Consider the following 20,483-nt stretch of genomic DNA (forward strand, 5'->3'; position numbering starts at 1 on the left):
GTAAAATTCTTTGAATAAGTCAAGTCAATTGCACAATAAACACCTTGTCCGGAAGCACTCCAGGATTCAGCAAAAAGAAAAGACCATAATGGCTGAGACTGGTTATCTCCTTCCCTCGCCCTGTCTGCCATTATGGAATGTACCAGCAAAGGAAGAGCCAAATGATGGCTGTGATTCTCACCATTCAGCACGGGCGTTGATTTCAAAAGCCTTCTCTCAGCTATTGGCAGCTCACAGGACACTGGCTTCTTAACTTTGGTGTTGGTTAAAACTTTCATCCCCAGTTCCTGTAAAAATCAAGGACAGCAGAAAAATGAGGGGTGGAATGAGAACAAGATACTATGGCCGCTTCTGCACCTGCCTTTTTTCCAGGGATCGTTCCGGGATCATCCCTGTGCATGCAAATGACACACAGGGGATCCCCGGAGCAGGCAGAGGCGATCCCTCCATTTTCCTGGGATAATCCTTAGGTGTAGAAAGGGCCTATGAAACAAAAACCCTATGAGGCACAGATATTTGAATTTCTGAGTTGTTTTCCACCAAATCTGAAGAGGACTAGTTTGGAGAAGGTTGGTCTAGATTACGCACAGACAATGAGTGATGAGTGGCCAATGGAGGGAAATCTGTGCACACAGGGAAGGATTTCTTGTAAGTTTCCTTTACAGCAGTGGGTGGTACCGCCCCCCTGGGGGCGGTGGGATTGCATAGGGGGGCGTTAAGAGGTAAGGGGGTGGCAGGGGGGCGCTCGAGGTGGTCTCTTCCGAGAAGCGCCTCTCCAGAAGGTGTTAAAACCCAGGGACATTTTTATGGGAGAAGGTAGGTTGGTCCCAAGCCATATAGGGGAAGAATCCACACATGTATTCATACCGTTTAAGAAGAGTCCTTTTAACGGTGAATTGAAATGTTTCAAAAGTACCAAAATACTAATGAAGAGACCTGCTTGGTGTGCCCTGCCATGCCGGCTGCAAAACAGAGGCATTCACTCTCTTTTACCTCCCTCCCTCGACAAGCCTGCAGTGGGTGCTTCCCATTTAAAGGGTCCAATTGAGCTGCAAAATGACATTGAGCTGAAGCCAAAGTTTAAGAAATCGTACCAGGAGTTTTGGTTACAGAAGGAAATTTCTCATTGCTACCCTGTACTATGGAGAGTGGTTCAGAAGCTCCTGGTTGCATTTCCAACATCCTATTTGGTGGAATGTGGTTTTAGTGTGGTCTGCCTACTTCTCTCCAAGCAAAGAAATCGACTCCAGATTACTAAACGTGGTGATTTAAGACTCATGTTAAGTGACTTTAAACCAGACATTGGGAAACTGGTATCTCTTCATCAAGTCCATCCATCACATTAAGAATTTATAGAATAGTGAGGTACTCTACCCTAGTTACTAAATGTGATATCTAATATTCTTGCTAAATGACTATCAGACTTTGAAAAGATGGTATCACTGGATCAAGTTCATCAGTTATGTTTAATTGAATAAACTAAAAAAATGTAATTGGATTTTGAATAAATATTCAAGTAATTGTTACTGTTTTGAATTTTATTGTTATTATCTTCCTTAGTGGGTTGTTGAAAACCGCTATTCTGAATAATGATTTTTATAGTGTAGGGTAGGGGGCACTGGGCATGAGTTTGTGGAACCAAGGGGGCGGTGACCTGAAAAAGTTTGGGAACCACTGATTTACAGGGTTTGCACTGCTGAACCCCACTGTTTTTCAGTTTAGATTTTAACTAAAAAGCGGATTGCCTCTTCATCCAATAAACCTTCAGTTCGTCAGCATTTCCCATGGTGCCTACCCCCTCCTCTCAGGGCCGGCGCTACCATAGAGGCTACTCAGGCATTCGCCTAGAGCACCAAGGTGAGGGGGACACTGAATGGCGCACCCGGAAGCCGCTCTGAGAAGGCGGCTTCCGGGTGTGCCGTTCTGAAGCCGCCCGCCCGCCCCAGTGTCCTGGCTTCACTTCAGCTGGGCGCCCACCCAGCCGAAGCAAAGCCACACCCACTCCCCCTCCATGTCCTGGCTTCGCTTCGGCTGGGTGGGCGCCCAGCCGAAGTGAAGCCAGGACGCTGGGGCGGGCGGCCAGCTTTGGAACAGTGAGCCCGGAAGTCGGTCTCCCAGAGCAGCTTCTGGCCGGGCATGCTGTTCCAAAGCCACCCGCCCGTCAGTCCCCCCACCCCAGCGTCCTGGGCTTCACTTTGGTTGGGCGCCCACCCAGCTGAAGTGAAGCCCCACCCGCCGCCCCACTCCAGCGTTCTGGCTTTGCTTCAGCTGGGTGGGCGCCCAGCCGAAGCAAAGCCAGAATGCTGGGGGGCGGGCGGGGGGCTTTGGAACGGCGTGCCCGGAAGACGCTCTCCCAGAGCAACTTCCGTCTGGGCGCGCCATTCTTAAGCTGCCCCCTCACCCCAGCATCCTGGCTTTGCTTCGGCTGGGTGGGCAAGATGGCGCCCCGTGCCCAGGTACGCTGGGGTGGGGGTGGGAGTGGGTAGGTGAAAGCAGCTCACCTGCCTAGGGCGCAAAATAGTCTGGCACCGGCCCTGCCTCCTCTTCCTCTTTTAAACGTGATCTTGAGAACCATTTGAAAGTGCTTCATGGGTTAGCGGTCTCCAGTGCTTCCAGATGAGGCTTTTAAGATGCAATTACCTTCCTCATGAACAGATTTTTTTTAGGGGTTGGGGTGGAGGGCACATTGAGATGGCATTATCTTCAATGTGTAGCTGTGATGAGTCAGAGAGAGGGAGAGAGATAATTTGGTTCCTGACCATGCTGGCTGGCTGGAATTAAGCCCAGCTGGACAGGACAAGGATGGGGTGGGACAAACAGGAAGAACCAGCTTTCTTTGGCTTCTCAGCAGAGAATGCTGAAGACATACAAGACAGATAAATATTGCAAGACTGAAAGCACTGGAGAAGAAGAAAGACTATCCATTGGTTTGTAAGAGGGGGGGATGGAGAGTCCTCATCCTTCCTTATGCTCAGCTGGGGCTGGGGGGGTTGAGATTCTTGTGGAGAGCCCCCAGGGTGCCTGCTGTGTTTCCCCACCACTGTTTACAAAAAAAATCTGTTAAGGAGGAAGAGACAGAAGAATGGCACATGGCACCTCTTGACTGGCAGTGCGAGGGGCCCTTCATGTGGAAGTACTCTAGATCCCAGTTTAAGAACCACTGATCTAAGCAATGCAAACCAACCAAAGCCCAACTAGAGCAGGTGCCCGGCAAGGCTGGCTTAGGGGCAGATGCCACTCACCTTTAACAGGCCGTAGACATCAGCCTGGCTTTGAAACCAGGGGGCTATCATGAACTGGTTTTGCCTTCGATGCTCAGAAGGTAGACAAGGATATGGCTCAAAGTCTTCTAAGGGATAGTCAAATCCTCTTGCACCAATCAGCGTATCAGAGTGGTAGTAAGGTACACGATACACCTGAAAACCGAGATCACTGAGTTGAGGTAACCACGCGCCACTGCCCCCAGTGTTCATGAAGTAAGACTGCAGAGGCATGGCCTGCATGGCCAAGGTTTGGATTAGGGTCTTTTCCATAGTACCACAAAGAGGCCTTGCCCCTTGTCAAATTCATAGGATGAGTGAGAAGCAAAAGACTTGGGACCTCGATACTTGAGGGAGCGCCTCTCCTCACATATGCCCGCCCGAGACTTGAGATCCGTTGGAGGAGCCCTTCTCCGCATCCCACCAGCGCAACACATACGCTACGGTGGGACACAGGAGAGGGCCTTCTTTGTGGTGGCCCCCCGACTGTGGAATGCCCTTGCCAAGTGGTGCCAACGCTGACTTTATTCCGTCGCCAAGCAAAAACATGGCTTTTTAACAAAGCCTTTAATGGTTAAATTCACCTGGCTTGCACATAGTTTTAACTGTTTAAATTGTTTTTACTGCTTTCAAATTAGATATTGGTTTTAACTTGATTAATGGTTTGTTTTGGTTTTAGCTGTGTATATTTATTGTTTTTTTATTGTATGATTTTATCGTTACGCCGCCCTGAAATCCTAGTGATATAGGGTGGGATACAAATGTTTTAAATCAGCCTTCCTCAACCTGGGGCGCTCCAGATGTGTTGGACTACAACTCCCAGAATGCCCCAGCCAGGCTGGAGCATTCTGGGAGATGCAGTCCAACACATCTGGAGCGCCCTAGGTTGAGGAAGGCTGTTTTAAATAAATAAATAAATAAATAAATAAATAAAATAATATCAGCCTGTGCCCCCACAACCGATCTACCTACAGATCAACCAGTCCAGAAAACAGAATGACACACGTGATGAGCAGGAATTGCTGCCGAAAGGTGGGCAGCAGCACAAATGGCACATTGGTAGCAAGCAAAGTGACAGATGGCAGAGAAAGGCAAAACCAAACCATTAAAAAAAACCCACCATCCCAGGATCAGCAGCTGATCCGCTTTTGAAGGAAAATGACTCTTCACCCCAAATATGGCAACAAAGTCACCTCCGGCAAAACACTCTTCCGAGAGAACAGAGGCCCCAGCCTTGCCCACCCAATATCCACCCTGGGCATAGCTAGACGGGGCGATATCCCAGGGATCACCCCTGCAGGTCCTCATGATACACAGGGCATCCCGGGAGCAGGGAGGGATGATTTCCCAGGGATATCGCCCTACCCATTAATTTTGATCCCGAGACCGCAGAACGTGTGGCCTACCGTCACTTTTTTTCCTGGCTCCTCGTGAGTAACGTGGGGTGGGATGGGGAGCGCGAGGTGTGTTTTTTTAACCTTACAATTTCGCTCAAGCGCTCATGCGCTCCTTTTCCTTTTTTTAAAAAAAAATCCAAAATGGCGGCCGCGATGTCGCACACCACTGAATGTAGACGAGGGTGACCATAAAACCTGACCATAAAACCGTGAGATTTCCTGACCATAAAACCGCGAGATTGTTGCCCTCCGCCCCCCTCGCCTAGCCCTGCCCCCTGACTCTAGTCTTGGCAATCCCTGATGCCTCCTCACTGGCTACGAAATAAAACTAACCCAAAATCATATGCAGGTGATGATAACAGCAGTAAAATATCCACGCTAATATGAAATGCTACTATTAATAGGATTAATATATTAATATGAGAGCGTTCAAAATATTCCACACACATTACCTTAGGATTTTTTTACAACAACTCTGTAGACTAGGGCAGCCACTATTACCTAGGGTGACCATATGGAAAGGAGGACAAGGCTCCTGTATCTTTAACAGTTAGGAAAGGGAATTTCAGCAGGTGTCATTTGTGTGCATGCAGCACCTGGTGAAATTCCCTCTTCATCACAACAGTTTAAACTGCAGGAGCCATACTAAAGTGACCAGATACAAAAAAGGGCAGGGCTGCTGCAGCTTTAACTGTTGTGATGAAGAGGGAATTTCACCAGGTGCTACATGCATACAAATGACACCTGCTGAAATTCCCTTTACTGACTGTTAAAGATACAGGGGCCCTGTCCTCCTTTCCATATGGTCATCCTACTATTACCTTCATATTGCATGTGGCAGGATGCAGCTGGGAAATACCAGGGCTTTGTGCCAGGCAGAATTCTACAGGAGTGCAGGAAAAGTGCAGAATATAGCACTGGGGAAAGAGTTTAGCTTCCTTGGAACGTTAGCTTCATTTAAAAAAAATCAGGTTTCTAGCTTTTAAGGTTCCATCCAACGAGCGTTTAATTGCACACTCATTACTAGGCAGTCACAGAGTTTGCTCAGGTCCCTCCCATGATCTCGTCTGCCTCCCACGCACCTTCCACCCCTTCTGACCTTCCTTGCGTGACAAAAAAACCCCTCATTAAGTCCGATGTTTTTTTAAACTCGGAATCGCCGCTCTCTCCTGCTGTGTGCAGGAGAAGCAGCGCCATTAGAGCAGCGGACTCAATGGGCCTTGGGGTCGTTGGGTGCTTCCTCTTTTTTGAAAGAGGAAAGAACTTGAGGAAGGACAACACGGGTGGAGAAGTGACAGTAGGGAGCGTGTTAACCCCTGGTGTGCTGGAGCTTTTACAGCTGCAAATATGTGTTTTTCGGGAAATCTGAGGTACCAAAGAGGTAGATGAATGTGATTTACAGTGATTGTGGGTGCAGTCCATAGCTCCTTGCCCCTCTTTCGTAAATTCAAGTGATATATAGAGGTTGCAGAAGTCAGTGTAAAATTTGGATTGTCTGGCACAATTCCCCGCGCGCCCGCTGCAAACTGCGTACAGTGGTTGAAGTGTCACACTAAGGCCACGGATATTTGGTTTCAAATCCTCGCTCAGCCATGAAGTTCACTGACTGGATGATTTTGGGACAATAACTATCTCCCAGCCTTCTCATTATAGGATCATTGTGAGGATAGAATGATGACACATTGGGGTGAGGGAAGAGAACCTGTCTGCTAGCCTCAGCCCTTGAAGGATTATCAGTATAAAAATGTAATAAATGAACATTACATTTTTTAAAAAATCACAGAGCAGACATGGGGAAGCTTCTTGCCCCCCACCCCCACCTGATGTTGGATTGGACTGGAAATGAGCCAAGCTTCCCCCTGACTCCATACTGGAAAAGAGCTGAGCAAATTTCTGAGCCAATCCGGATTTGCTAAAACTACTGGTGGGGTGGGTGCGTGGGTGATGCCCTCTGACCATAAGGTCATCCAGCAGGGGGTGGGCATTCCCCCCACCCTGTAAACTGCAGCAAATGCAGCTAGCCAAGGATTATGGAAGTTTGTAAGCCTTTCTAAGCTAATGCCAGGTTGGCTGGGGATGATGGGAATTGTAGGGTTTGGGGAAGGCTGCTATACAATTCCTTTTACTCTAGTTCATCTAATTTTGTCCTCGTGGTGGAGCTACGACCTCTCGTAATTTTATACTAATTTTGGTAGCCCTCTTGACTACAAATGGGCTTATTCCCCCAAGTGGCATTGAGTCAACAGCTGTTCTTCCTCGCTACAATAAAGCCCGGCCTTTTCCCAGGTCAATGGGCCTCCTTACCTTCTCTGGGGTCAGAGTGTCATTCTCCTTGAGGACGACACTCTTGTCCACAGCACGGAGAGAGCACAGGGCTCCGGGAGCAGCTTCGATCTGCAGGTTGACCTTGGACCCAGGAAGCTCCTCCACCTGTGAGAAGCCCAGGGTCACCTGTGCATGGAGGCAGATGGAAGGCGGGTTTAAGATGAGGCACCTGCGCTGACAGAGGATAATTTAAAACAACAGAGAAAGAGAGAGAAGGAAGGGCTTCTCATTCTTTTTAACAGAGAATCCAGATGTTCACCCAGAATACTGCATTCCTTTTGCATTCTTGTGTTTATCTTATTGATATATATTTTTTCTGATTGCTTGTGATTTCTTTATTTTTATTTCCATCACAATTGTAGTGCAGTTTGTTCAGGTGTGAACTGACTGTAGTACTATTATTCAATCCGGCGCAAAGGAGTGTTAGGGGATGCGGCTATTGATGGTGTGAAAGCTCACCCCTTCAGCTCCTATGAACACCAGCCTGTCTACTATCACCACTGTCCTGGAAAAAATAATAATGGTGAAATTGATCAGGATTTTCCCTGTCAGGGCCCAGTTTTAGAACTGCTGTGGGCTTCGTAGTTTGTAGCTAAGATTTATTTGGAAGTGATCTGGAAGGGTCTGCACCTATTTCAGCCTGTGGAATGTTAGAATCTGTGTGAGTTTATCTATGAAGGATTCCACACGTCGTACTGAGGGCGCTTCCATGCGCCCCCAGTGCGCCCCCAAAGCGATCGTGTAGCTTGCCTGGAGAAGAGACGAGGAAGAGGCGTCCTTGCCGCCACCGCCGCCGCCACCCACCTACCTCCTCGCTGGCTGGGTCCGAGAGCTCGGCGGAAGAAGAAGCTACCAACTGTCTCTGGAGAGGCCACCAGTGAGGGAGGAAGCAGCAGCCAGGCACCTCTCCACCGTGCCTGGGTCCAGCTCCAGCTGAGAGCCCCCTCCCTCCTGCTACCAACTGTCACTGCAGAGGCCACCAGTGAGGGAGGAAGCAACAGCCAGGCACCTCTCCACCGTGCCTGGGTCCAGCTCCAGCTCAGAGCCCCCTCCCTCCTGCTGTCAACTGTAACTGCTGAACTTTGCAACTAAGATTGTAGTGCCTGAATTTGCTTTCCTTTCCCCCCTCCTCCTCCTCCCTCCCAATCCCCTTTCCTTTTGTGTCATGTCTTTTAGATTGTAAGCCTGTGGGCAGGGACTGTCAAGAAATACTTTTGTAAGCCGCCGTGAGAGCCTTTTTTGGCTGAATGGCGGCATAAAAATCCTTAAATAAATAAAAAAAATAAAAAATAATGATATGGAAGTTTGTTTCCATGATCTGCTGGACATGGATATTCCGGCCTGGGTAGTTGATCCGTTTGCTGTGAATGCTGCTGATGTTGATGTTTCTTTGCAAGAAGCGCTCATAGAGCTACAGAGCGACAGAGCAGCCAAATTAACTTTCAGTCAAGAAAAACACCATTTTTGGATAAAGAGTACAATATCTAAAAAGTTTCCACAGCTTTGGGATAAAGCAAAATTGTTTTTCAAGGCATTTCCTTCTTCGTATTTGGTAGAATCAGGTTTCAGTCGTGTGAATTATGTACTCAGCCTAACGCGGAATCGCCTTGACATAATGGACAGAGGTGATCTTTGGTTATCCCTCACAGCAATAGAACCAGATATAAAAAAGCTTGTTTCTGGTCATCAAACACAAGGGTCACATTGATCGAGAAATACTTAAAGTATAATTTTTTATGTAATTGTATTTTGTATAAATTATAAAAATTATAAAAAAACATGTTTTATTTACAAACAAAACATTTAAATAGCTACCTTTCTACCGGTAGGACGGGAGGGGGGGCACAGGAAGGAAACAAGGTCGGAAGGGAGCAATGGTCGAAAAAGGTTGAGAAACACTGGTGTAGGGTACTATGACAGCAGCTTTATCTCCAGTGTATATACAGTCATAGCTTTCATGTCACTTTGACTTATTAAATAGGCCTTGCAAGTTTTGATCAGATACGATAGTGGGGGACAAAAAACCCAACAGCCCAGGAGTATACAGATGGGTAGCAATGGCTCCATCATATCACTTTTAGCTCATCTGATTCGAGCCATAGATTTGCAGGGTATATGATCCGCCCTTCACATGTGCCCCTTGCAGGCAACGGAATTATACACCAACCTTATGTTTGAAGCATTTGTCTATTGTGAATACGTCCACATCAGCCGCCACCTCGCCATCAGCAAACACGGCATACACCAGAAGCTTGGCGGTGGGTGCCAGGTCAGAGCTTGTGGACAGGGTGAGAGAGAAGGTGCCCTTTAGAGCTGTGACAGAGGGAAGGAAAGATGGCGGTGAAGGAGAGAGAGAATTCAAGCAGGGAAGAGAGGAACAGCGCTACTGTGAAACAGGGCTATGTGAAGTGGGGAAGGAAGCCTGTGTCCAAAGCCTGTACATGGGGGGGGGAGGGGGAGGGGGCCCCCACGGGATGATGCAACAGAAAAAAAACAGATACCACACGTCGTACTGAGGGCGCTTCCATGCGCCCCCAGTGCGCCCCCAAAGCGATCGTGTAACTTGCCTGTTCGAAGAGACGAGGAAGAGGCGTCCTTGCTGCCGCCGCCGCCGCCACCCACCTACCTCCTCGCCGGCCGGGTCGGAGAGCTCGGCGGAAGAAGGCGGGGTTCTTTGGCCGAGCTCTCCGACCCGGCCAGCGAGGAGGTAGGTGGGTGGCGGCGGCGGCGGCAGCAAGGACGCCTCTTCCTCGTCTCTTCGAACAGGCAAGCTACACGATCGCTTTGGGAGCGCACTGGGGGCGCATGGAAGCGCCCTCAGTACGATGTGTGGAATCCCCCCCCGGTCACAGATACACCCACCCTAGGTATGCCGGGTAAGCAGGAATTAATTCAGGGGGACAGAGCACACTGCAGTACAACCATTTGGGAGCCACATTAAAGGGGAAAAAGAGCCAGTACAATAACTTTGTACACATGCACTTTTTGGTGAAGGAATGGTGCAGAATGGTGTGTCATGAATGACCATGATGTGTTCTCCCTCTGCACGGAATCACCCCCAGGCCCTATTGGATGCTGTCTGAAAGAGCAAAAACAAACACACTATGAACTGAGCAAGGGAGGGCTGATTGATTGACTTCCCTTCATAACACATAAAATTAAACTTACAAAGATAGCTCAGGAAGCAATGCTTCCTCATTAGCTCAACAGCAGACTTTATTAGCTACAGTGAGGCCTTGCCATGAGGACAGGCACTGTGGATTTTATGTTTAAAGGGACAGCACTGCTTAGGGTGACCATATGACCGGATTTGCCCGGATTTGTCTGGGTTTTTGGTGACAAATCCGGGAGGGGAGGGAAAATCCGGGTTTTTCCAAAGAGCAGCGCTAATGGAAATTAACAAAAATGCTTATAACTCCATCATTTTTTAAGGTGAAGACATGAAACTTGGCACGATGGTAGCTCTTAGGAAGGGCTTTAGTCATACCAAATTTGAAACAGATCCGTTCATCCATTGATTTTTTAGGATTTTTTTAAAAATTGAGGTTTTAAAATTATTTTGTAGAACAGATTTGTCTTAAATGTGTGCTGTAAAATCAGAAATATGACCAAGGCCATGTTTGGGTGGGCACGCCCCCTTGGTGCTAGACACGCCCCCTTGGGGGCCGACCATGTTGTCCTTTTTGGTTTCCAAAATATGGTCACCCTAGTACTGCTGCATGGTGTAACTGTTACATAGCACCACAGCTATAATTCCACTTGCAGCTGATGGCCACATAGCAATGCCTAAGACGCGCTAAAGGACCCCGGTCTGTGGGAGTAACCAGTGTCTGTAGGCATACTAACTAGTTTAGAGTAAACAACATTCATGTAGCCTTTTTGTATGAAGAGTTTCAAATATACGAGATGGATCCAGAAATGCCTTCTTTTGGGGGGGGAAAAACTAAAAAACCAAACCAAAATGCCCCTAAGGCCTTAGCTAGACCTAAGGTTTATCCCGGGATCGTCCCAGGGTCATCCCTGCCTGCTCCCGGGATATCCTGTGTGTCATTTACATGAACAGGGATGACCCCGGGACGATTTAAGGCCTAAGTTGTGAGCAAGCTTTTGAATAATTTAAAAAAAACTTGAGATCTTGCTTACAAGTTAGTGACATTTTAGTAGGTCCTTATAAAAGCACTAAAAAAGACTTTGGATTTATTTATTTTTCTAATGGATCGACATTGCTTCCTACCCTTTCTATTGTTTAATTACTCGGGGTTAAAAAGATTGTGAGTACTCTGTCACAAAATGGCAATTTATTTATTTATTTATTTATTTATTTATTTATTTATTTATTTATTATACTTATATACCGCTCCCATAGACAGGGCTCTCTGGGCGGTTTACAGAAATTGCACTAAGGAATCCAAATGTTTTCCCTGCACACCCCCAGCCCCATAAATTGACACTTTGAGCTCCATCAGAGGAGCGTTTTATTGCATGCTCGTTCTTGGGCACTCACAGGTCTCTCTCATGACATCGTCTGTCTCCCACCCCTTCTAGTTTTCGTGTGACAAAAAAACACCCCAGTAAGTCTGACTTATTTTTAAAGATGGAAGTTGCCACTATCTCTTGCTCTGTGCCGGAGAAGCACTGGGATCAAAACAGCCCACAGAACAGGCCATGTGCATGTTGCTTACGTCCTCTTTCAAAAGAGGAAGTAATGAGGGACAAACACAGGGGCAGAGAAGTGACGGTAAGCAAATACGATTTCCCCCTGTGTGATGACGCTCATAATTTACATTGCCAAACCCAACCCTGCTTTATTGTCCGGGGTTTCCTGCGTGGGCTGGGGTGTGGCAGCCACAAGGCTACAAGTGACAAAGTTCTACTTACTCTCATCCTGGCCAACTGGCACCTGCTTCTGCCCACTGGAGACAATCTTCCCTTTTGATACAACCTGCAGGGAGACACAAAATTAGGACTGGGACAAGGGGCAGAGCACCCCTTTGGCATGGCAGAAACTAGAAGAAATTCAAGAAGAGAAGAGAAAAATGTGAAAACAGAGAGAGCTTAGAGTAGACCAGCTTTCCTCATCCTGGTGCCCTCAGGCTGGCTGAGCACGATGGGAGTTGCTGTCCAACACATCTGAAGAGGAAGGCAAGTCAGAAAGTCTGTGGCTTAGGAGGGAAGTGAGTTTTGGAGCTATTTGAGTTTTAGGGGCAGAAAGATGAGGCCACATTTCCTGTCTGATACAGGTGTTTGCAAACCTGGTTGACAAATCCATACAATGCATTTTTAGAGGGAACATCTCAGGGCCAAACTAGATGTGGTACAGGAGATCAGAAATCAAGTTCTCCCCAGTTTTGGGAGGGAGGGCAAATTAGATGCAGGATCCTTGTCATGGATCTCCTAACTGATCCTTAAAATTAATGATTTGACTTTGAAGTGTCCCTTGATATGTTTAAATGGACCTTAAACAATCAGGGGACAGGAAGACACATGATGACAGGAATCAGCTGGGTCTGGAACAGAGTTAGCTTGGGTTAGCTTGGGGGAGAGCCCAGATGTGGTCATTCCTGGAGACCACCTGTAGCTCCAGCCATTCTGCAGTTTCTTACTGATAAAAAAAATACACACGGGCCTTCTCTACACTAAGTGTACAATGCGTGTGTACTAGATTTGGTTTCAGAAGAATGCCGAGGAGTCAGCTGTGAATTTACACAGAATCATACGCAGTGTATATTATTATTATTATTTATTTATTTATTTATTTATTTAGCACCATCAATGTACATGGTGCTGTACAGAGTAAAACAATAAATAGCAGGACCCTGCCGCATAGGCTTACATTCTAATGAAATCATAATAAAACAATAAGGAAGGGAAGAGAATGCACCAAACAGGCAGTATAAAAGTCAGAGCAAAATCAAGTTTTAAAAGCTTTAGGAAAAAGAAAAGTTTTTAGCTGAGCTTTAAAAGCTGCGATTGAACTTGTAGTTCTCAAATGTTCTGGAAGAGCGTTCCAGGCGTAAGGGGCAGCAGAAGAAAAAGGACGAAGCCGAGCAAGGGAAGTAGAGACCCTTGGGCAGGTGAGAAACATGGCATCAGAGGAGCGAAGAGCACGAGCGGGGTGATAGTGTGAGATGAGAGAGGAAAGATAGGAAGGAGCTAGACAGTGAAAAGCTTTGTAGGTCAACAGGAGAAGTTTATATTGGATTCTGAAGTGAATTGGAAGCCAATGAAGAATGTATAGTATACAATGAAGTGTATAGTATACTAATTAGTAAAGTATACTCATTTGCTAGAGCAGTTGGCATTGTTTATGATTCTAGAGTCGGTTCTCATAGCTATATTCACAAAAAGCATTTTTGTTACTAACAGAAGTATACACAGTAGTCACTTTTCACAGTGTGTGTGCCTTCTAGCCGATGTTAAGGATGTCCTTTGATAGCTTGTCATGTCACGGGAACCAAATGGCATTTGACACGGTAGGGTGTTCTGGAGGGTATATGAGTTTTCAGCCCTTTGAATTGCAAATGTGATACAGCGCTTGCTGCAAACCCATTTCTGCCCTCTCAGGCCAGATCTACACTAAGTAGGATATGACACCTTGAAAATGGTTTGAAAACAGTATATGGAGTGTATCCTGGGCCCCAACAGTTGTCACTACAGTTACAAACCATTTGAAAGCAGGAGTGTAGATCTTGCCCTAGTCTTCTCTTTCTTTTGGCCCTACATCATCCAGCTGCAAGGTGCCCCATGAGCACAGGAATCAGAAATATCTGTGCTTCAGGATATGCTCTTTTTCACTTTAGGGCTTTTCCTCTTATTCTTTCTGTATATTTTTAAAGTTTTTGTCCTCTTTCCTTAATTTTCTCTCCTTTTTAGTTTTTTGGTCTACTTTGCATTTCCTTCTATTGCTTTGTTTTCTTTCCTATTTGCCCTCTCGTTGCACGGCCATTGATTCTTTTCTCTTTCTTACACTACACCTGGAGTCTCCCCACTTTGCACAAATCGTCAGATGCTCACCACGTAATAGAAATCTACAAAGTCTGCATCAGGGCCCAGTTCTTTCCGGTCCAGGATGTAATCCACCCGTGCTTCTTGATCCTTTTCACAAGGCAGCTCTTCCTCCACATGCTGGATCTCAAGGAAACTGTTACTCTCTGAGTAGAAAGGTTTGAGCCAGCTGAAAGCTTCATAGCGCACTGCCTCCAGATCAGATATGTCACCCTGGGTCACGTTAAAAATGTGATGCCTGCCCTACAACACAAAAAGGTCAGAAATAACCAATGAGTCAAAGCATCCATAATCATAGAATAGCATTGTTGGAAGGGGCCTACTAGGCCATCGAGTCCAACCCCCTGCTCAATGCAGGAATCCACCCTAAAGCATCCCTGACGGATGGTTGTCCAGCTGCCTCTTGAAGGCCTCTAGTGTGGGAGAGTCTGCAACCTCCCTAGGGAACTGATTCCATTGTCGTACTGCTCTAGAATCAGAGAATAGCAGAGTTGGAAGGGGCCTACTAGGCCATCGAGTCCAACCCCCTGCGCAATGCAGGAATTCACCCTAAAGCATCCCTGACAGATGGTTGTCCAGCTGCCTCTTGAAGGCCTCTAGTGTGGGAGAGCCCGCAACCTCCCTAGGTAACTGATTCCATTGTCGTACTGCTCTAGAATCATAGAATAGCAGAGTTGGAAGGGGCCTACTAGGCCATCGAGTCCAACCCCCTGCGCAATGCAGGAATTCACCCTAAAGCATCCCTGACAGATGGTTGTCCAGCTGCCTCTTGAAGGCCTCTCGTGTGGGAGAGCCCACAACCTCCCTAGGTAACTGATTCCATTGTCGTACTGCTCTAGAATCATAGAATAGCAGAGTTGGAAGGGGCCTACAAAGCCATCGAGTCCAACCCCCTGCTCAATGCAGGAATTCACCCTAAAGCATCCCTGACAGATGGTTGTCCAGCTGCCCTTCTGTTGTCCAACAACCCTTCTGTTTTATGCTCTTTCTGCCTGAGCCTCCCTGTGCTTGCAGTTGCACAATTAACATTGACCAAAATAATTGCTACTCCAAAATATTTGTCAATCTCTGTTAGAATTGGTGGAAAATTCACCAGTTCAAATGCTTACGGTTAGAGTTTTACTCTTCACATCTAAATCCTTTCCTCCAAACCTCTTTCAGAGCTGACAGTTCCTTTGCCAATATGTGTACAACTCACCCGTAAAGCAATAAGAGTGTCTTCCCATTTTGTCGTGTCCAAGGAGAAATGAACTTCACCGTTCTCATCTGTGACATATGGCAAGTGTGTTTCCACGTTATTGAGATCAACAGTAAGGAAGACAGTCTGGTTCTTGTAGGGAACCTGTCTGACAGTAAATTTCATCTGTGGAAACAAAATGGGAATAAATGCCTTTGCTATTCCAATGGCTGTTAAGATATATGGAGTTTGTGAAACACCACTCCAGGCTGTTTTTATAGGTTGGATGAAAAATATAAAATTAGGTATAAAGATATTTTGCTTTTAGGTAAATCTGATTTACATCGTGCATTTCAGACTTCAGGCGCTTAGCACCTTCTGGCTAATTCACTGGTTGTACGTACCGAGGGGAAAAGGAAAGGAAAGGAACCTCTCGTGCAAGCACTGAGTCATCACTGACTCTTGGAGGGACGCCGGCTTTTGCTGACGTTTTCTTGGCAGGCCTTCTAGCGGGGTGGTTTGCCGTTGCCTTCCCCGGCCGTGATTACCTTTCCCCCAGCTAGCTGGGTACTCATTTTACTGACCTCGGGAGGATGGAAGGCTGAGTCGACCTGAGCCGGCTGCCTGAGAACCAGCTTCCGCTGGGATCGAACTCAGGCCGTGGGGAGAGTTTCGGCTGCAGTCACTGCCGCTTACCACTCTGTGCCACAACTGCTATATACAATTAAACGAGCCTGTAGTTTAAATATTCATGCTAAGGGCAGAAATCCATTTGCTTAGAAAAAGTAATAATCTTGATTGATAACATTGCTATAATCTTGGGCTCTAAAAACCAAAACAAATGTTCTTAAAATACTTGGCTTACTTTTGCAATTTAATCTTGAATATATCTAAAAGTAAGCCTCTAAGCCAGGCATGGGAAACTTGGGGGCCCTTCAGATGTTTTGGCCTACAACGCCCACCATCTCTCACCATTAGCTATGCTAGCTAGGACTGATGGGATTTGGAGAGCCACAAGTTGCCTATCCCCTGCTTTAAGCCCAGTTGGATATCGCTCCCAGGTCTCTTTGCTGCCCCCTCCTTCAAGCTGAAATGGCACCCCTGACTGGTACCTTTGAAAACACCCTCTCCAATCCCAATTGAGTAGGGGTATTTCTACATGAGGCCCCAATCCTGCACCTTTACCAAGGCTTCTGCTTCCAGATTCTTTGTGTGGTTAAGATAGGCTCATTTACACATACTTTTCCCCAGGAGTTTCCTTTGTCCTTCTATCTGTTTCATCATACAACCACTAGATAGCACTGCGGCATAGTGCAATTACTCTAATTCTGCCATTTCTAAATAATACCATACTTCCCCATTAGGAAAAAACACACACCCTGCAATAATAGTTGGAAAGCATAGGAGAGACCCCTGAGGATGATAATGTCATGTAAAAGACCTACAAACTACCATGAGTGACCAATCATGAGTGCACAATCAAAGCTTCATGTAGAAAGGCTCTAAATTTACAAGGAATGTGTTACCCTATCAGCAATCTGCCTGACAGAGAGATTAGGTAGGGCTGCTAGGAACTTACCTTTCCAGTATATGGAACACCACGCTTATAGAACGGATTGAGGTTGATGAACTCTGCTGTAATTGCTCTTGTGGCAACAGCAATGGTGTCGCTTCCTGAGATTGTCACTCCTGTAGAAAGAGTTGAAGTCCTGGGTCAGCACAGCTGTAGGGTAGAGCACTACAAGAAACATGTCATAGGAGGCACATCTCTGTTGGCTGAGCAACTCCGATGGCCTAGAGGGACATGCAAGCCATGGGCCAGGTAGTGACTCTTTAGAGTAGGGTGACCATATGAAAAGGAGGACAGGGCTCCTGTATCTTTAACAGTTAGGAAAGGGAATTTCAGCAGGTGTCATTTGTATGCATGCAACACCTGGTGACTTTCCCTCTTCATCACAACAGTTAAAGCTGCCCTCTTTTAAATTTGGTCACTCTAGTATAGCTCCTGCAGCTTTAACTGTTGTAATGAAGAGGGAATTTCACCAGGTTCTCCATATATACAAATGACACCTGCTGAAATTCCCTTTTCTATGCAACTGTTAAAGACACAGGAGCCCTGTCCTCCTTTTCATATGGTCACCCTACTTTAGAGGAAATTTGGATTCAGAGGTATGTGAGCCAACTTTTGCTAAAATACTGTGTGTAGAAATCTGCTAACATGCTCAGCTGCACCTGGGGTTTTGCATTCCCAGTTTAGCACTGATGGGGGCGGGGACACTTCTTACGGGAAAGAATGCAACTTTCTGTATGGATTTTGCCCTTTGGTGGTGACACTGTCTTTGGGTGAACTGCTCACAAGTCCCCCAATTTGTCATGTAGACTATATGAGATCCCCTCAGAATATGCACAAGTGCTTGTGTGACTAGATGCTTTGTAAGAGTATACCCAAGGCCTAAAATGCATCCTATAAAAGCAACCTCCCACAGTCACAGGTTCAAAAACACCTGCAGTTATAAAAGCACAGAGGAAGAGAAAGAAAATCAAACAAGAGTATCAGGGCTAATTTACGGTTACCAAACATAAAACTGAATCTCCCCATTTCTTTTTTCTTTCCCTCGTACCTGTCCCTTCCTCCTCCAGTTCTGCAGAAAGTTGAACTAAGTTCTGATACCCCTTTTGAGACAGGTGAATATCTTCTGCCTTAATAGTAAAGGAGGCACAACCAGCCTTGTCTGTCTAGAGATACAAAGAAGAAAATTATACTGAGCAAGAAGATTTTCCTCCCTTTTAGCACCGCTTGGCAGTTCACAGTTATGGTGCACCATATTACAGCAATTGTCTCCACTATCGCAAAGTATAAAATAAATGTTCCATCTGTTACAGAATGTATTTATTTTAGAGGAGCACATGAAAAAGACTGAAAGAACTGGGCATGTTTAGCCTGGAGAAGAGAAGATTGAGGGGAGACATGATAGCACTCTTCAAATACTTAAAAGGTTGTCACCCAGAGGAGGGCCAGGATCTCTTCTCGATCCTCCCAGAGTGCAGGACACGGAATAACGGGCTCAAGTTAAAGGAAGCCAGATTCCGGCTGGACATCAGGAAAAACTTCCTGACTGTTAGAGCAGTGCGACGGTGGAATCAGCTACCTAGGGAGGTTGTGGGCTCTCCCACACTAGAGGCATTCAAGAGGCAGCTGGACAGCCATCTGTCAGGGATGCTTTAGGGTGGATTCCTGCATTGAGCAGGGGGTTGGACTCGATGGCCTTGTAGGCCCCTTCCAACTCTGCTATTCTATGATTCTATGATTCTATGAAAAAATAAATTATTATGCAAAGGGGAAAAACCGGTTAAAGCAGAAGTTCTCAGACTTCATCAGAATGACCACACAAAGAGAGAGAACACAGTTAAGGAAACTTGTGGATCTTCTGCTTCAAGCCTTTGGTTTTTCAGTAAGCTGGGGGCAGCCCTAACTCTGCATAGGGCTACCCTGCTGCTCTCATTCTGGGCCCAGAAGCACAAAAGCTAAATTATGTGCAGGTTATGCAGCTAGAGTGGTTCTGTGTTTCTGTGTGAAACATGCTCCTTTCTTGTGCATACAGCTGTCAGGGCCGGCGCTACCATAGAGGCGACTCAGGCAGCCACCTAGAGTGCAAAGGCAAGGGGTGGGCCGGACGCCACTGGGGCGGGCGGGCGGCTTTGGAACGGCGCGCCATTCCGAAGCCGCCCGCCCGCCCAGCAGCCCACCCACCCCAGCGTCCTGGCTTTGCTTTAGCTGGGCGGGCGAGATGGCACCCCGTGCCCAGGTATGCTGGGGTGGATGTGGGTGGGTGAAAGCAGCTCACCTGCCTAGGGCGCAAAATAGTCTGGCACCGGCCCTGACAGCTGTGCGTACTGACATGCTTTGGAAACACTGTATAGCTTTACACTTTTGCTTTAGTTATTTGTTAGTTGGGCCTGGTTCTTACTTAGTTTGGCAACAAGTACAAATCATAACTAAGTAAAAACTAAGAAAAGAGGAATATGAGAAGAGGACTCCTAGCTCACACCAAAGGACTTTATTGCTGGACTTTCTTCCTCTTTGCACCCAAAAGCTGCTCCAGAGGGCTTCCCAAACAGAACATTCCATGTAAGCATTCACAATGATGAAATTCCTCAAACATCTCTAGAGAAATGGTATTTGAAGTTTCAGTGAGGGAAGAATGAAGAAGCTCATATGTCTAACTAGTGACCCTGGGTGGGTGGCGTCACCATCATCTATACCATGTAGCATTAAACACTGATGCTACTCAACGCATTTCTCAACTGCACAAGCATTCTTTTTGCTAGCCCTCAATTTTTACTGCTTTCCATTTGCAATGCACAATTATGCAGCGGGTCCTAAGACTAAATTGAGGTCCTCTATTTGCTGCTGCTTTGAGAATTGCCACATCCTCTTACTTTGTATAACCATCATGTCGGAGCCGTGGAAGTCTCCTGTTCAAAACTCTGATGCATTTGCCATTTGTGGCTGTCTTTCCAATAAAGCAATATGTGGTACATGTACACTTTGCGGAGGGCTGTGTGCATACAGTTCGTCTTCCTTTCACATTTCCAATGCAGTTAAATGCGTTGCTGAAATCTAATTGTCAGTTTGAAAACGTAAACAGAAGAAGTTCTATCTTCCTTATGCGGTGGGAACTTCAGAAGACCCCCCTGGTCTTCTGAACTTTCCTTTGTTATTTTTGTGACACTCTTAGGGATCATTTGAAATTCCATCAGGCACAACTGATTACAGATTAACAACCACCACCAATCTAGATGATCCTAGCCAGGGCTATCACAGATCTCTGTGATTTCTTCCCACCTTCCAGCACAAACTGCATCTGAAATTCATAAGCCAAAGCATGGACGTAACAGTTTAAAAACTCAGTTTAAAAACTCAGATAACATGCTAAGCCAGAGTTAAGCTACTAACTTAATTAATTAGTTAGTGAGCGGGTTTAAACCATGGTTATGTAGAAATGGTTCTCATGACCCACTAAGTCATGGTTCACGCAACACGCTAAGCCATAAGCCTGAAATAACATGGTTTAGCATGTTGTCTGAACAGGGCCATTGACATTCTATTGGCCCACCATTTGTTGAAAACAGTAAGCGTGTGCATGCAAGAGAGAAAGAAAGATAGCGTATCGAAGATGCGGAGGAAACAGAGTTGCTGTGCTGGGTAGAACTGTTGACCCTCCAGATGTTGGTGGATCATCTTAAGCAAGCAGAAAGCCAAAGCTGGTGACTCTGGTTTTCATGGGGTTTGGAAGTAGGCTACTGGCCATCCCTCCC

At 46.5% G+C, this 20,483-nt stretch overlaps 1 protein-coding gene across 2 annotated transcripts in view; it reads right to left on the reverse strand.

Annotated features, from left to right (window-relative positions):
* LOC134393990 (alpha-2-macroglobulin-like protein 1) overlaps positions 1–20,483 on the reverse strand; it is a 69,313-nt gene that overhangs the window by 25,864 nt on the left and 22,966 nt on the right. For both annotated transcript variants that reach the window (XM_063119069.1, XM_063119070.1), the window contains exons 10-18: positions 17,786–17,900; positions 16,744–16,853; positions 15,186–15,350; positions 13,997–14,230; positions 11,861–11,924; positions 9,150–9,295; positions 6,962–7,108; positions 3,243–3,416; positions 182–287 (exon numbers count right to left, since the gene is read on the reverse strand). In XM_063119069.1, coding sequence (XP_062975139.1) covers positions 182–287; positions 3,243–3,416; positions 6,962–7,108; positions 9,150–9,295; positions 11,861–11,924; positions 13,997–14,230; positions 15,186–15,350; positions 16,744–16,853; positions 17,786–17,900 — 1,261 coding nt within the window. The remainder of the gene's footprint in view (positions 1–181; positions 288–3,242; positions 3,417–6,961; positions 7,109–9,149; positions 9,296–11,860; positions 11,925–13,996; positions 14,231–15,185; positions 15,351–16,743; positions 16,854–17,785; positions 17,901–20,483) is intronic.

The sequence above is a fragment of the Elgaria multicarinata genome, chromosome 3 (assembly GCF_023053635.1).
Source record: "Elgaria multicarinata webbii isolate HBS135686 ecotype San Diego chromosome 3, rElgMul1.1.pri, whole genome shotgun sequence".
NCBI lineage: Eukaryota > Metazoa > Chordata > Lepidosauria > Squamata > Anguidae > Elgaria > Elgaria multicarinata.